We start from the raw sequence: 15,965 nt of genomic DNA, 5'->3' as shown, positions 1-15,965 counted from the left end.
CAGGTGGATTTCTGTGAGTTCAAAGCCAGGCCTGGTCTAGAAAGCTACACAGAGAAACCCTGTCTCGAACAACAACAACAACAAAGTTTGGTCGGAAAGCTGGCCGCGTGGGTAAGAGTGCCGGTGCTAGCGTGAAAACTTGAATAGGAACCTGCAGAGCCAGGCATAGTGTGAACTGCTGTGATCCCAGCCTACCCACCCACCCCCACCTCCCCCAGGAGAGGCCTACAGGCAGCTAGCTTACACACAACAACAGAACAACACAGACGCTGGAAAGCAAGGACCAACACCACACATAGAAGTGCGTACACACAGTTCCTTAGGTCAAAGTGTAATTAAAGTACAAAAAAATTAAAAATACAAGTTTCTGCTTTTGAAATGGAATAAAAACTTCTGTGTTCATTTTCTGTTTTCATTTTGCCAGGCCTGGTGTGCTGCGGGGAACTGTTTCAGTCTGCAACGAGAACATGATATTGCAATTAAATTCTTCCAAAGAGCTATCCAGGTTGATCCAAATTATGCTTATGCCTATACTCTATTAGGACATGAGTTTGTGTTAACTGAAGAACTAGACAAAGCATTAGCATGTTTTCGAAATGCTATAAGAGTAAATCCTAGACATTATAATGCTTGGTAAGTAAAAAGACAGAGTCTTGGCTAAAAAATTGTTTTATTTACTTACTTTGTGTGCATGCGTGCACGAGGCGGGGTGGCCTGTGTGGGCAAACATGTGGAGGTTAGAACATAACATCCAAGCTGCAACAAAACACCATTACCAAAAAGCAAATAGGGAGGAAAGGGTTTATTTGGTTTACATTTCCATATCACTGTTCATCATTGGCAGGAACTGATGCTTGCCTTACCTGCACAAAGCTCAGAACCACGGAGAGTGGGTCTAGTGGCTCATGCTGTAATTCAGTGCTGGTGAGATAGAAATGGGGACCAGCAAGAACTTCAGGATTGGAGGCCACCCTAGAATGCATGAATCATGCTCTCAAAACAAATTTTTAAAAAGTACACAAAGCATAAAGAAATCATAAGAAAGATCCTACCTTGCCTAAGATGTATTAATATATATGTGAACGTCTGTACATGTGGGTAAAGCCTAAAAATTTAGAAAAGAGGAGGCTGGAGAGATGGCTCAGAGGTTAAGAGCACTGACTGCTCTTCCAGAAGTCCTGAGTTCAATTCCTAGCAACCACATGGTGGTTCACAACCATCTATAATGTGATCTGATGCCCTCTTCTGGCCTGCAGACATACATGAGTTTGTGTTAACTGAAGAACTAGACAAAGCATTAGCATGTTTCCAAAATGCTATAAGAGTAAATCCTAGACATTATAATGCTTGGTAAGTAAAAAGACACCAAAAAGCAAATAGGGAGGAAAGGGTTTATTTGGTTTACACTTCCAATAGACACTGTACACATAATAAATATTTATATTTTTATATGTGTGTGTGTGTGTGTGTGTGTATATATATATATATATATTTTTTTTTTTTTTTTTTTTTATTTAGAAAAGAGACCAAGAAAGGGTGATGAGAAAGGACAAAGTTTAGGCAAAAGGATACATGAATCAAGGAAGTGGATATAAAACTTAATATTTTTCTATTTTCAATTGTATTGTAAGGGTTTTGTTGTTGTTGTTTGTGGTGAATTCAGCTTTCTTTGCACTGTTACACCAAGAGCCATTTTTACATTCCAAATGAATCTAACATGTATTATTCTTTCAAGACAGTGATTTTGAAAACAGCCTTTTTTTTTTTTTTTTTTAACTGTTAGCCATTAGTTCAATAGAAGCTAAACATAACTAGTCAATGAATAGATGTTTTACATTCACCTATGTAGAAAAACTGATCTTTTTCTAACAAGAGAAAAAGCCAAGTGGTGGTAGTGGTACATGCCTTTAATCTCAGCACTCAGGAGGCAGAGGCAGGTGGATTTCTTGGGTTTGAGGGCAGCCTCATCTACAGAGCGAGTTCCAAGACAGCCAGGATTACACAGAGAAACCCTGTCTCAAAGCAACAAGAACCACAACAAAATTCTGGAAGAAGAGTTTTTCTGATCTGCAACCCCCCACCCCTATTTTCTTCTGTTTAGATCATCTTGTTATAGTACTGATTAATATGGAAATTGCATTGCTATATATACAATAAAGTATGGTATAAAGAAAGAAGGAGGAAACTATCTCAAAAAAAAGAAAGAAAGAAAGAAAGAAGGAGATTAAATTTACCAGAGCCAGACATAGTGGGTCCTATGCAATTATTTCCCAGCTGCTTCAGAGAGACAGGAAGAGTGCTTGAGCCAGGAATTTAAGCACATAAAAAGGATAATTTATGGCAGTGGTGGTGCACACCTTTAATCCCACCATTAAAGAGGCAGAGGCAGGAGGATCTCTTTGAGTTCCAGAAAACACTACACAGGGAACCCTGTCTCAAAAAAAAAAGAGAAAGAAAGAAATAGCCAGGCGTGGTGGTGCATACCTTTAGTCCCAGCACTCGGGAGGCAGAGGCAGGTGGATCTGTGTGAGTTTGAGGACAACCAAGGCTACACAACTAAACCCTGTTTGGTTGGGGGGCGGGGGGGGAGAGAAAAGAAAAAAGGAACAATTTAGCAAGATGCTTGCTACACAGGCAATCAGTCTGTAGGAGTTAACTGTTAAGTCTAGGTTAGAGTGGTGAGTTTAAGCATGTGGCTCCTTTTTTCTCCGTTTTTTTATAGTTTTACTTGTTTCTTTAGTTTATTGTTTCCACTTATAAAAATGTGTCTTCTAAAATGCTTCGATGGTTTTTATTCTAATTAATACTTTTTGTCTCCGCATAAGATATTCTTTTTTCCATAGTGTATTGAAATGCCAGGTACATGCCTGTCCTGTTAGAGGAACCACACTAGCAGCCAAAACTTATGTCCTTAAAACTGTACTTTTTTACAATTTCAGGTATGGTTTAGGAATGATTTATTACAAGCAAGAGAAATTCAGCCTTGCAGAAATGCATTTCCAGAAAGCACTTGATATCAACCCTCAGAGCTCAGTTTTACTTTGCCACATTGGAGTGGTAAGTAACTTTGTAAACATTGCTTTGTTACCTCCCTAATAAGAGTTTAGGTGACAACCGTTACTATGAAGATGGGCAGTTTTGTTAATGAAGCAGTGTCTCAGAGTTTTCCAGCCAAAACAGTACCTTTTTTGACTTGTCATAAAGAAATACTCCTTGTGGGGCTGAGGATGTAGCTCAGTTGCCATAGATTTTGTCTCTAGCGTTAAACTGAGCATGCTCAAACTTAAAGTCTTGGCACTCCTCCTTGGAGGTAGAAACAGGTGGATCACAAGTTCAGTGTTATTCTCTTCAGCTAAGAAAAAAATTTTAAGGCCAGCCTGGGCTAGTGAGACGTGTCCCCAGAGAGGAGGAGTTGGGGGATCCCTATGTGTTTATATACTCTTTCTGTTTGGTTGTCTTCTGTGTGTTTGACTTGTTTCATTGCTTAAGACTTGTTTTAGTTTTCATTATGTGTTTGGGTGCATCTCCTTGACTACCGATGCCCAGAGGCCAAAGGCATCAGATCTCCTAAAGCTGGAGTTAAAGGCAGTTGTGGGCACCTGATGTGGGTACTGGAACCAAACACACTGTACCTGGGCAAGGGCACTGGATGCTTGTAACCCTGACCACAGCTCCAGTGACTTACTGTATGTCTTTTGAGACCATTTTATGTAGCCCAGACTATAAGGTATAATAGGGTGACACAGCATTCATGAACAAGCTCTTTGAACACAGGTTAATATTTAGAGGGTCATGATTGTCTGCGTAAATGATAAATGCTTTTCTTGTGACGGGTAAAACCAAGTTTTACTTAGTTTTAGACTTCGTGGTAATTATCTGCCGTAAAGATCAAATCATGGGGCTGGAGAAGTTGCTCAGTGGTTAAGCAGAGGACCCAAGTTTGGTACCTAGCATCTACTTCAGGCAGCCCAAAACCACCTGTAATTCCAGCTAGAGAGGACCTGAGGGCCCTGGCCTCCACAGGCACCTACATTCATGTGCATGTGTGCACATACATACACACACATGTATGCGTAATTCAAAACAAATCTTCTTGTTCTTTTGGGGTTTTGGTGGGTTTGGGAGACTTGGTTTGTTTTTTGTTGTTGTTTTTTGTTTTTTTTTTTTTTTTTTTTTTTTTTCTTTCTTTTTTTTTTTCTTCTACACAGGGTTTCCTTGTGTAGCCTTGGCTGTCCTGGACTCTTTTCGTAGACCAGCTGGTCTTGAACTCACAGAGATCTGTCTCCCTCTGCCTTCCCAGTGCTGGGATTAAAGGCATGCATCACCATGTTCACCTCAAAATAACTTTTTTTAAAAATATTGAATCATAATTATCATATAGGCTCACAGTGGTGCATTAGGAGTCTGAAGACCTAGGTTTTATCTCTGGAGTGCAGAATTTGAATTGTTGTTGTTGTGATACTCGAGATGATTTTCAAAATAGTAATTATTATTGTTGTTGTTGCAGTTGTTATTATTATTACTACTATTGCTATTACTACTGTTGTTGTTGTTGTTGTTGTTACTGTTGTTGTTGTTGTTAGTCCAAGAACAGTAGAATTGGTTCTTCTACATTATATGAGTTCTGGGAATTGAACTAAGATCCTGCTCTTTACCATCAGAGCAGTTTTGCTGGGCCTCAGTGTGCTGTCTTTGAAACAGAGGAATTAGCAGACTTCGAAGACAATTAGAAAGTGTTTAATGTGGGGCTAGAGAGATAGCTCGACAGTTAGAACACTGGCTGCTCTTCTGAAGGGCCCAGGTTCAATTCCTACCCACCACATGGCAGCTCACAACTGTCTGCAACTCCAGTTCTAAGAGATATGATAGCTCTCACACAGACATACATGCAGGCAAAACACTCATGCGCATAAAATAAATAAAGAAATTGAGGGTAAAGAGTATTTAATTGGCTTCCAGTTCCAGGGGGTTAAAGTTCATGAACAAAGAAACAAGAGGATACTGGGAAAGGTGTAGTCTTTTGAAACTTTCTAAGCTTGCCCTCAATAGCACACCTCCAACAAGACCATGCCTCCTAATCCTCTCCAAACCCTACCAAACTAGGGACCAAGTATTCAAACATGTGCGCCTTTGGGGATCATTCTGGTTCAAAACAACACATGTAATAGTGAGGTACTTCATCCACTTAAACCCAGTAGGCATTTCAGTCAGACTATGCAGTCACACCCCTAATAATTTTATATTCATAAAGGTTTTGAGTTGTTACTTGCTTCTTACATTTCTTCATTAATATCAAAACAAATCTTCATTTCTTACAGGTTCAGCATGCGCTCAAAAAATCTGAGAAGGCTTTGGATACTCTAAACAAAGCCATTGTTATCGACCCTAAGAACCCTCTATGCAAATTTCACAGAGCCTCAGTTTTATTTGCAAATGAAAAATACAAGGTGAGATTTATATTATTTTCTTCCACATTGTTTTTTTTTTTTTTTTAAGATTTATTTATTATTTATACAATGTTCTGCCTGCATGTACATCTGCAGGCCAGAAAAGGGCACCAGATCTCATTATAGATGGCTGTGAGCCACCATGTGGTTGCTGGGAATTGAACTCAGGACCATTTGGAAGAGCAGACAGTGCTCTTAACCTCTGAGCCATCTCTCCAGCCCTTCTTCCACATTGTATTGTGGCTCTCTTAAAAAAATAAGGCCAGGTATAGTGGCGCATGCCTTTAATCCCAGCACTTGGGAGGCAGAGGCAGGTGGATCTCTGTGAGTTCGAAGCCAGCCTGATCTACAAAACGAGTCCAGGACAGTCAAGACTGCACAGAGAAACCTGTCTTGAGAAACCAAAAATAAATAAATTAATAATGATATTAAACTACAGGTTCCTGAGCCAGCCCTGGTTGTGCACACCTTTAATCCCGGCACTCAGGGATCTGGACGCTGTAATAGTGGAGTCGTCTGGGTGGCCCCTGTGTTCATGGCGTCTCAAAACTAAGACCTGTTTATCCAGCTCTGTTTGTGCCATCATGAAACACACTCAGCTGTCACTGTGGGCTTTGGAGAGGCAGAGAATTTGGGTAGCTTATAGATGCCGAGGAAACAGAAACAGATTGCTTCCAGAGAAGACAAGGGCCTGCCACCTCTTAGCTTTAACTCAGTGAGATTGTGTTGCATTTCTGCCCCCTAGAACTGGGAGATAATAATCAAGTTTATAGTAATTGGCTGTGGTAACCATAAAGAAGAGATTCAGACAGCTATACATATTGTCCCACGTCTCTCTGCATTTTACCATCCCTCTGTTAATATATATTTGGGAGCCAGGGGTAATGGAGTGCTACTGTAGTCCTAGCAATCCACCAGCCTGAAGCACATAAATAAAAATAAAAACAAGTAAACAAACCATTTCATCTGGGTTTGTTGGTGTTGGGTTTTTTGTTTGGTTGGTTTGGGGGCGCTGGGGGGTTTACCATAAATTAAATCTTGTTTTGACATAAATAGGAATAGAGGAAGCAGAAATGTGCAGTTACAAAGAAAGTAAATCCCAAACGTTTGATTTTGCCATTAAAGACTAAAGAGTCAGATACTGGGGTAAAAACCTATTAGCTCAGAGAAACAAAGAGCTCAGCTGACAGCCCAGGAGGAAAAGGCCAAAACCAAGTGGTGCTGACCCTTGCTTGAGGCTGGCTCAAACGTAAGCTGCTGCCTCCTCGGTGCTAGGATTACAGAACTATACCACAATGGTAGCCTTTCCTTTTTTTTTTTTTTTTTTTTGTTTTGTTTTGTTTTGTTTTGTTTTGTTTTTTTGTTTTGTTTTTTTAACAAAAGCTTATTGATTTATTGTTGCATAGAATGTGAGCCTTACAAGTCAGGTGATAGTGGTGGCGGCAGCGGCAACGCATGCCTTTAACCCCAGCACTCAGTAGGCCAATCTCTGAGTTTCAAGGCTAGCCTAGTCTACAGAGTAAGTTCCAGGATAGCCAGGGCTCTGTTACACTGAGAAACCCTGTCTTGAAGAAGAAAAAAGGAAAATAGGCCATACTTTTACTTAAATGCCTTGATTGTTTCTACTGCCTTGTGATAGAGTGTCGTCTTCCTCAGGCACATACCCATCAACCTTTGCAGTGTTGGGGATTGAACCTAGGGTCTCCGCAGTGTAGACAGGTTCTTTACTATGAGCTGCATTCCCAACCAGGCCGAAATGTTCATACAAAGATGACTTGGTGAATACTTTTTAAATATCTTTATATTTACTTATTCTTTATGTATATGAGGAAGGAGTATGTGCACATGTGGAGTTCTGGGTACTGCTTTCTGAAGCCTTATGTTCAAAATACTTTCATGTATTTCTAGATATAATGTGATTGGTTTTTTTTTGTTGTTGTTGTTGTTTTTTAAGAAAAATGGTAGCTGGGCATGGTGGCGCATGCCTTTAGTCCCAACACTCGGGAGGCAGAGGCAGGTGGATCACTGTGAGTTCAAGGCCAACCTGGTCTACAAAGTGAGTCCAGGACAGCCAAGGCTACACAGAGAAACTCTGTCTCGAAAAACCAAAAAAAAAAAAAAAAAAGAGAGAGAGAGAAGAGAGAGAAAAGAAAATTGGTGACAAAAGCAAGGATTATCCCCATTTGCAGCTTCTGTAAAGAGTGGTAAATGTGCCGGGCATGGTGGAGTGGTATATGTGCCGGGCATGGTGGCGCACGCCTTTAATCCCAGCACTCAGGAGGCAGAGGCAAGCAGATCTCTGTGAGTTCAAGGCCAGCCTGGTCTTCAAAGGGAGTCCAGGACAGCCAGGGCTACACAGAGAAACCCTGTCTCAAAAAAAAAAGGGGGGGGGGTCGTATATGTGTATGTTTCAGTGTTCTCTAGTGAATGTCTGTCATCTGTTAATCTTACTATCAGATCATTTTTATGTATTTTATTTTCACCATGAGAAATTAATGCAATGCAAAGTACATTGATGATGTGCTCATAAGCTCCTAAGATGATTTGGAAAACTGCACTTGCTTTGTCAGAATTCTGTAAGATTTTGATTCTCTTAAGTTTTCTCTTCATTTTTTCAGTCCGCTTTACAAGAACTTGAAGAACTGAAACAGATTGTCCCCAAAGAATCTCTCGTTTACTTCTTAATAGGAAAGGTAAAAATTGGGGCCTTGGTCTTGTGCTGCAACTTTGTAACAAATACTAAATTTCTTTCCCTTCCCTTTTTTAAAGATATGTTTTATTGTCAAGCAATGGTAGTGCACGCCTTGTGCGTGCCTTTAATTCTAGCGCTGGGGAGGCAGAGGCAGGTGGGTCTCTGAGTTCAAGGCCAGCCTTGTCTTACAGAGCAACTTCCAGGACAGCCAGGACTACACAGAGAAACCATTTCAGGGGCAGAGGAAGGACAGAGGACAAATTTATTTTTATTTATTGATATATTCCAAGGATGTGGAGGCCAGAAGAGGGTGTTGGATCTGTTGACACCAGAGTTGTAGACAGTTTTGAGCTGCCATGTAGATTCCAAGAACTGAACTTAGCTTTTCTGGAAGAGCTGCAGGCAGTCTTAACCTGCATTACCTACTTGGTGAATTCTTCTTTCTTCTTCCCTTTCCACTCCCTAACACTAGATATGAGAGAAAAAAAGAACAGAAGGAAAGGAAAGAGATCTGAATAAAGTATGGATGGGAAAGGGGGCGTTGTTATCCTTAGCCTCTTCCTGCTGTTTAAGGGCCTTGAGCTCCTTGGAGCAAGTTTGATCTTTGCTATTAGAATATCCTCCTCCTCCTCCTCCTCCTCCTCCTCCTCCTCCTCCTCCTCCTCCTCCTCCTCCTTCTTCTTCTTCTTCCTCCTCCTCCTCCTCCTCCTCTTCCTCCTCCTCCTCCTTCTTCTTTTTTTTTTAAGACAGGGTTTCTCTGTGTAGCATTGAGTGTCCTGGACTTGCTTTGTAGGCTGTGCGCCACCACAGCCCGGCTTGTTTCTTTTTTTTGCATGACTACTTAACAAATAGCAACCAACCAACAACCTACCCCTCTTCTCCGGGCCCTAGCGTTTAATCTACCATCTGAAAAGTTGCCAGAATTCCAAATGCCACACGATTACAGAAACTGTCTACAGCTGGCAAAACCACACCTCCACCAGAACAGGAGGCAAACTGCCCTATATCTCCACACCTGGGATTAAAGCAAAAACATATAATATTTCTGTGTTTTTAAAGAAACAAAAATACAGCTGGGCATGGTGGTGCATGCCTTTAATCCCGGCACTCTAGAGGCAGAGGCAGGCGGGTTGCTGTGAGTTCAGGGCCAGCCTGGTCTAAAAAATGAGTTTAGGATAACTAAGGCTACACAGAGGAAAAAAACAAACAAAAACACAGAAACATAATACCTGATTATATAAAGAAAAGCACTTAAATGCTAAGGTGAAGGTGTGTGTGAGATAAAAATGTTCTCTCACCTGAATGGACGTGGAGTTCAAAGACCAGAAACATAATGCATGTTGTCAGATTTTACAGTTGACTTTAGTGCTGCTGTCTGTTTGTAGGTTTACAAGAAGTTGGGTCAAACTCATCTCGCCTTGATGAATTTCTCTTGGGCTATGGATTTAGATCCTAAAGGAGCCAATAATCAGATTAAAGAAGCAATTGACAAGCGTTACCTACCAGATGATGAGGAACCAATAACCCAAGAGGAACAGATCAGTGAGTATCATACTTAAGATCTGTAGCTTTAAGAAAGCTACTCTGAAGCCGGGCGTGGTGGCGCACACCTTTAATCCCAGCACTTGGGAGGCAGAGGTAGGCGGATCTCTGTGAGTTCGAGGCCAGCCTGGTCTACACAGTGAGTCCAGAACAACCAAGGCTACACAGAGAGACCCTGTCTCGAAAAATCAAAAAAGAAAAAAAAAGAAAGCTACTCTGAGCCAGGCCTTTAATCCCAGCACTTGGGAGACAGAGGCAAGTGGATCATTGTGAGTTTGAGGCCAGCCTGGTCTACAAAGTGAGTCTAGGACAGCCCTGTCTCAAAAAACCAAAAAAATTAGTTGTTTAAATTCTGTGTATTCCTGGGCAAGTAAAAAAAAAAAAAAATTGAGATGAGTGATCAGTACACATTTATTAATAAGTATATGTATTAATACTTGGAGAATTTTTCTAAGATAAATTCTGATTAGATGTCTTTGTTCCAGAAAACTTATTGAACATCCTTAAGTAAAATTTATTATCTCGGTACTGTTTTGTTGTTGTTGTTGTTGTTGTTGTTGTTGTTTTGATTGTTTGTTTAACTTTGTGTGCGTTGGCGTAAAGGTGTTAGAGCCATTGGTACTAAAGTTAAAGACAGTTGTGAGCTGCTATGTGGGTGCTGGAAATTAAACTTGGGTCTTCTGGAAGAGTAGCCAGTGCTTAACTGCTGAGCCATCTCTCCAGCCTCTCAGTGCTATTCTTTTAAACTGAAGGTTACATTCCATATTTTAGTAATTGTCTGGTACCGTCCACAAAGGTAAGTTAGTGTTAGGAGGTATTGGAAATGCTGTCTTTATGGATGGTGCTGCTGTAGCTGTTTTAATGTCTCACTCCTAGGGTAGGAATACAGAATTGTTAGAGGAATAGGGGAGGAGGCTAGAAATGTGACGTAGTTAGTGGAGTTCTTGTCTATAATATGGACAAGGTCCTGCCTGGGTTTGATCCCAGCACTTCATAAGCCAGATGGGGTGCTGCTCGTGCCTATAATTCTAGCATAGGATATGAGTACAGGAGGCGCATCCGAAGTGGAAGGTCACCCTTGGCTACAAGCAAGTTCAAGTTCAGCCTGAGGTACATGAGACTCTGTCCCCAAGAACTAGTATCATTATTTTAAAAGGTTAAACACAGGAAGTTAACTTCCAGGCATGTTATATAAAATACAGAACTAATGGCGCTTGCACTGGGGGAGAGAGGCACAGAGGCAGGTGGATCTCTGAGTTGGCCAGCCTGGTCTGTAAGGGCAAGTTCCAGGATAGCCAGAGCTACATGGGAAAACCCTATCTTAAAAAACAAGATAGATTACATTAGGTAGGGGTTTTGGGTTTTTTTGTTTTGTTTGTTTGTTTGTTTTTTCCTGAGTGTAATGAAATTTTCCTTATTTTCGTGAACCAACACATTGTATTTGTTCCATACCTAACATTTTTGTTCCATTTGTATAGTGGGAACAGATGAATCCCAAGAGAGCAGCATGACCGATGCAGACGACACACAGCTTCATGCAGCGGAAAGTGATGAATTCTAACCTCTGAAAATGAGACTTTGACAGTTGGATGGGTGGCTAGTGCTGACATGTTCCTTGTCCCTCCATACACTGAGTTGCGACTCTTGAGCCGGCATTGTCACCATTCGTCACTTAGACCATGCGTGTGCCACTTTCATTGGACCCTGACTGTGCGCGGAGTGAAAGGCAGTGCAGTCTTCAGCTGCTAACAGGACTGGCTCTATTACCAGTATGAATGACAATTGGGGGGAAGGGTGGGGAACTTTCTTTTTTTCTTAAACCTCCTTAGTTGGGAAGCTATCATGGAAGGAAGAGTTATGTTTTATCTTGAAGGAACCATTAGATATGGAAATGATGGTGAACCAGAATTTCCTGGTCATTTTTTCCAAAATTCTGTTTTTTATTTGGTTCTGTTCCTGATAAACAGTGACTGACCTTCATATCTAGGTTCTGGGAGAATGGTGTTAGCAAGTGCCAGATGGAACAATAAAAGACATTGCCTATAACAGAGTAATGTTCATTGCCAAGGGACATAGCTTACCTGAAGCCTGCAGTGTCTCCTACAGCAGATGCAACGGGCCTGTGTGACCCTCCCTCCATACAGTGTACACTTATTCTTGGCAAGAATGCTTTAATGTCTAACCAAGAATGTTAATTTATTCATCTTGCTTCAAAGTGTTGATCATTGTTGTATTGCAAACTTTAAAACTGGTCTTTACGATACTGCCTCTTCTCTGTGAGCTCCATGGGACCGCCTCTAGCCTCCACAGATGACAGAGTGGTTCCCCTGAAAAGCCACAACCAGGCCCTTAACAACCACTTGTGTTTACCAGAAGGATCAGTACAAGAACACTAGAGAGACGTTGGAGATCATGATAGAGAAGCCTTAATATAGCTGGGGTTGCACCTAACTGTGAGTCTGCATCTTTTCTAGGTGTGAAAGTAGAGTGCAAGACCGTGTGTTACCTTTGCTGAGGTCACTTCCTTTCTTTTCTTCTCTCTGCTGCACATTACGGTCAGCATTGTGAGTCACCAAACTTGTGCTGAGTGGAATTAATTGGGTTTACGATACTGAAGATTTTTAGCCTAGGGAAAAGTTTCTTATGAAAGAGACAAATCCTTCCTGAGTTCATCATAATATGCGTTGGAGTGTTTGGGGACTGGCCACAATTTTAAAGATCTAATTATGCATATAAAATGGGAATTATTGGAATTTCACAGCAACAGATTTAAAGTCTTTAAATTGTGTATCTCCTTTATTGTAATGTATTGAGATTTTATTAGAGAAACTTTAGTTAACATTTTATTAAGTGCCAATGTCAGAATATAACAAATTATAGTTTCTTATGAGTTACAGGCCTGCAGTTAATACTTTGGATTATTTGATGAAGGAAAAACGTACCCACTGGTTACTTGTATTTGTCAGTTAACCTGTGAAAATAAGGTGGATTTCAAAAGATGTGGAAAACTGTTTTAGCCTGTAGATTCTGTCATTTCCTGTCAGTTACTTAATCACCTCATCCAGATGTGAGTTAGATGCCATAACAAATTCAAGTCAAAGTCTTGGGTTAGGTATTAGTAGGCGCCAGGAAGGATTTAAGATAATTTCCTGCCTAAATCTATGTATGTGTGAAGTTTAAAAAGAAATAATTTATGAGAAAGAGGAAAGTTGGGAATAAAATGAATATTATTAAAAATTCCCATAGGCTAGCACTTCGATTCTAACAGGTATTCCATTTTATTATTCATTGGTTATGTAAAGTTGAATTTTCTTTTATTTTTTTAAGTAGCAAATCATAAGCCACCTATATACATACATGTCTATTACACGGTCAGATCTAGAGTTTCATAGAGCTTTGCCCTGGGTGCTGTTGCAGACCTAGAGAAAGCTAAGCTCAGAACGTTATCTTTTTTTTTTTTTTTTAAGTTCGAATTTATGTCCTGTGCCAGAGATACTTTCTGGTACTGATTTTAAGACAAAGGATAGAGGGATAGTTGTGGCAGTGGCTGGCTGAGAGATGTGGACACTTGGCCTGCTTTCTTGTTTTCCTCACACCTGCTTTTAACATCATTTAGATATTGCAGCCTTATTTCCACAGAGTAACTGTTTCCTAGGTTTATTTTTCTTTTTCTTGGTCTTTTCCTTTTCTTTTTCTCTCTCTCTTTTTGTCTTTTTGTTTTTTCTTCTTTTTCCTCTTCACTTTTTTCTTTTCACAGAATAGGGATCAAACAGAAACACATTTTGGTAAGCCAAATGTTTGTTTCAAATTTCAGACTTTGCTTTGAAGGAAATTAAGAATACTAAGTACTTCTGCTTTTTTTCACACCTATACATATGTATACATATAAATATACACACACACAAAAGTATATTAGAGCATTGGATTTCTTTTTCCTTGTGGAAATGGTTATTACACCAAGATTTTAGAAAGTTAGAATATTTTTTCAGGAAAACAGATGCTACTCAAAATAATGAAAGGAGGTCTCTTCACTTTTTCTGTGTCTCATTACTTAAAATTCTTTTTATTTTATCCAAGAACTGCAAGTAACATTTGAACCATGCTGCTGTTGTACCTTAAACAAAAACTCAGTGATAACCAGTGTTTAGTCTATTAAAACACTCTTTTTGAAGACAACAGTTTCCAAGTCTCGGATTAGCCAGAGTACAGTGTGGGTCTTCACTGAGAAAAATGATGGCCCATTATTTTGGGAAAATGCAAGTGTGGGTGTGATATGTGTGTTCTGTTTGCGTTGAAACAATGTACATTTGTGTCTTCTTTTTGCTTTCCCTGACTTATTTCAGAAATTGTATAGTCTTTGGGGGGAAAGTCTTTTCTGTTAATATATTTACAGTTCATTAAAAGATATGGAAAATCCAAATAAATTACTTTTGAAAGCAGTTTATAATCAAGGTGTTAAAGCTGTGTAAGAAAGCTGTGTCATCTGCATTTTTATACTGAGTCACAGCAGCATAGTGATGAAAGATCACATTTTATGTTCTACAAAAGCCTAGGACAATGTTTCTCTAATTTTTACTTAAACTTTTTAATATATATTAAAGTTCATACCCTTTTTAGTATTATTTGAAATTTCAAAATAAATATTATGACAAAAACAATGGTAATTTTTAGAATATATTATTTTCAAACTGCAGAACCTCTATCAGCAGCTGCAACTTTGCAGGTCAACTAGTTAACATTCCGTTCTTCAGTGGGGTCACTTCTCACGTTCCCTCAGGGGCACGGAGCCTCTGTGCTGTAATTTGTGATCTGAAGCTAGGCATGGTGGCATCATATAAAATGCTGGGAAGGCATCATGTGACTACCCCAGTTCTGGGAAGCAAAGACCTGAGGATCTCACGGGCTACCTAGCAGCCAGCCTGGCCAATTCAGTGAGCTCCAGTTTCAAAGAGATACTACCTCAAAAAAGGAGCTGAGTGATTGAAGCGATCCTGATGTTGCCTTCCGGCCTCCACAGTCATGTACATCCCAAAGAAAGAGCATTTGCCTGACATACAGGAAGCTCCCAAACTCGAACTCAGGACTACCAAAAATAAAGAGCCCAGGGCCCTGAGCAAGCTGGTCATGACGCCACATGCCACTTGGGAGTTAGAGGAACAAGCAGCGTCCTTAACTACATAGTGAGTACTGCCTGTAAACGTACTGACCGTGCGGGGTTGTCTGAGTCAGCTCCTCTCTGGAGAAGCCAGTTTTACTTGGCCAGCCAATAAGGAGAAGCAACTCCCTCCTGTCTCCAGAAAGAAACCATAAAACCTCATTTGGCCGAAAGGTGTGATTATTCTGTTTCCCTTTGGACACTTGAAAGCATCCTGTGAATTAACAGACCCTGGAGAACGGCTGCCCGGGAGATGTCGTGGGGCTGTCCCTTTGTCCTCTTCTCCGTTCTCCTAGGCTTCTCTCTACCTCTCCTTTTGTCAGCTTGGCTCTAGACTAAATCTACCAGACTTAGTGGTGAATTAAAGCCTAGTTCTTTGTCTCCTGGCTGTCTTCTTTGGACTACCCTGCACTCCCTCAAGCCCAAGCCTCCCTTCCCGCTGGAAGAGTCAGGAGAAGAGGGTAGGAAGCTGGGCCCCTGGGCCTGAGAACACACCCAGATCCGCCAGGCACACCCACACCCTCCTTTCGATTTGCCTGGTCTGGAGGTTTTACACTAGTTTGCGAACCTTGTATTTATTCAGGTTACCTTGAAAAAAAGGAGAACAGAAGGGTCTTTTCAGATTGGGAGGAAGAACAGCGACACAGAAGCAAGGAAGCGTGAGCTGGGCAGGTCCAAGGGACTTCCTGTCATCTAAACATGGTGAAGAGCAAAGTAAAGTAAAAATGCTATCTCTTGTATAAACAAAATAACAATTTTTATTTGTGCAGGGCATAATGACCAATGCCTTTTTATCCTAGCACTCTGGAGACAGGCAGGCAAGCTCTGTGAGTTCAAGGCCAGCCTGGTTCACATAGTTCCGGGACAGCCAAGGCTACGTAGACTCGATTTGTAGACCAGGCTGGCCTTGAACACAGAGATCCGCCTGCCTCTGTCTCTCTGAGTACTGAGATTACAACTGTGCACCACCGTGTCCGTGTGTGTGTGTGTGTGTGTGTGTGTGTGTGTGTGTGTGTGTGTAGGCCAGAGGACAATGTGTTGGAGTTCATTCCCTCTGCTCATGTACGTCCCATGGATGGTCAGATTGGGCAGCAAATGCATTTTCTCATTTTCTCTCTGCTGAGCCATC

At 40.8% G+C, this 15,965-nt stretch overlaps 1 protein-coding gene across 10 annotated transcripts in view; it reads left to right on the top strand.

Moving 5' to 3' along the window:
- Positions 1 to 11,786, top strand: part of Cdc27 (cell division cycle 27) — a 47,436-nt gene extending 35,650 nt beyond the window's left edge. For 7 of the 10 annotated variants that reach the window (XM_051158847.1, XM_051158846.1, XM_051158849.1 and 4 more), the window contains 6 exons: positions 425 to 633; positions 2,940 to 3,057; positions 5,319 to 5,447; positions 8,066 to 8,140; positions 9,525 to 9,681; positions 11,160 to 11,786. In XM_051158847.1, coding sequence (XP_051014804.1) covers positions 425 to 633; positions 2,940 to 3,057; positions 5,319 to 5,447; positions 8,066 to 8,140; positions 9,525 to 9,681; positions 11,160 to 11,242 — 771 coding nt within the window. In that variant the 3' untranslated portion in view covers positions 11,243 to 11,786. Of the gene's footprint in view, positions 1 to 424; positions 634 to 2,939; positions 3,058 to 5,318; positions 5,448 to 8,065; positions 8,141 to 9,524; positions 9,682 to 11,159 lie in introns of those variants that run through there. The other 3 variants (XM_051158852.1, XM_051158851.1, XM_051158856.1) reach the window with 1 other exon arrangement.
- The last annotated feature ends 4,179 nt before the right edge of the window (positions 11,787 to 15,965 follow it).

This window comes from Acomys russatus, chromosome 16 (assembly GCF_903995435.1).
Source record: "Acomys russatus chromosome 16, mAcoRus1.1, whole genome shotgun sequence".
NCBI classification, from domain to species: Eukaryota; Metazoa; Chordata; class Mammalia; order Rodentia; family Muridae; genus Acomys; species Acomys russatus.
This window is presented reverse-complemented; position numbering and strand designations above follow the sequence as displayed.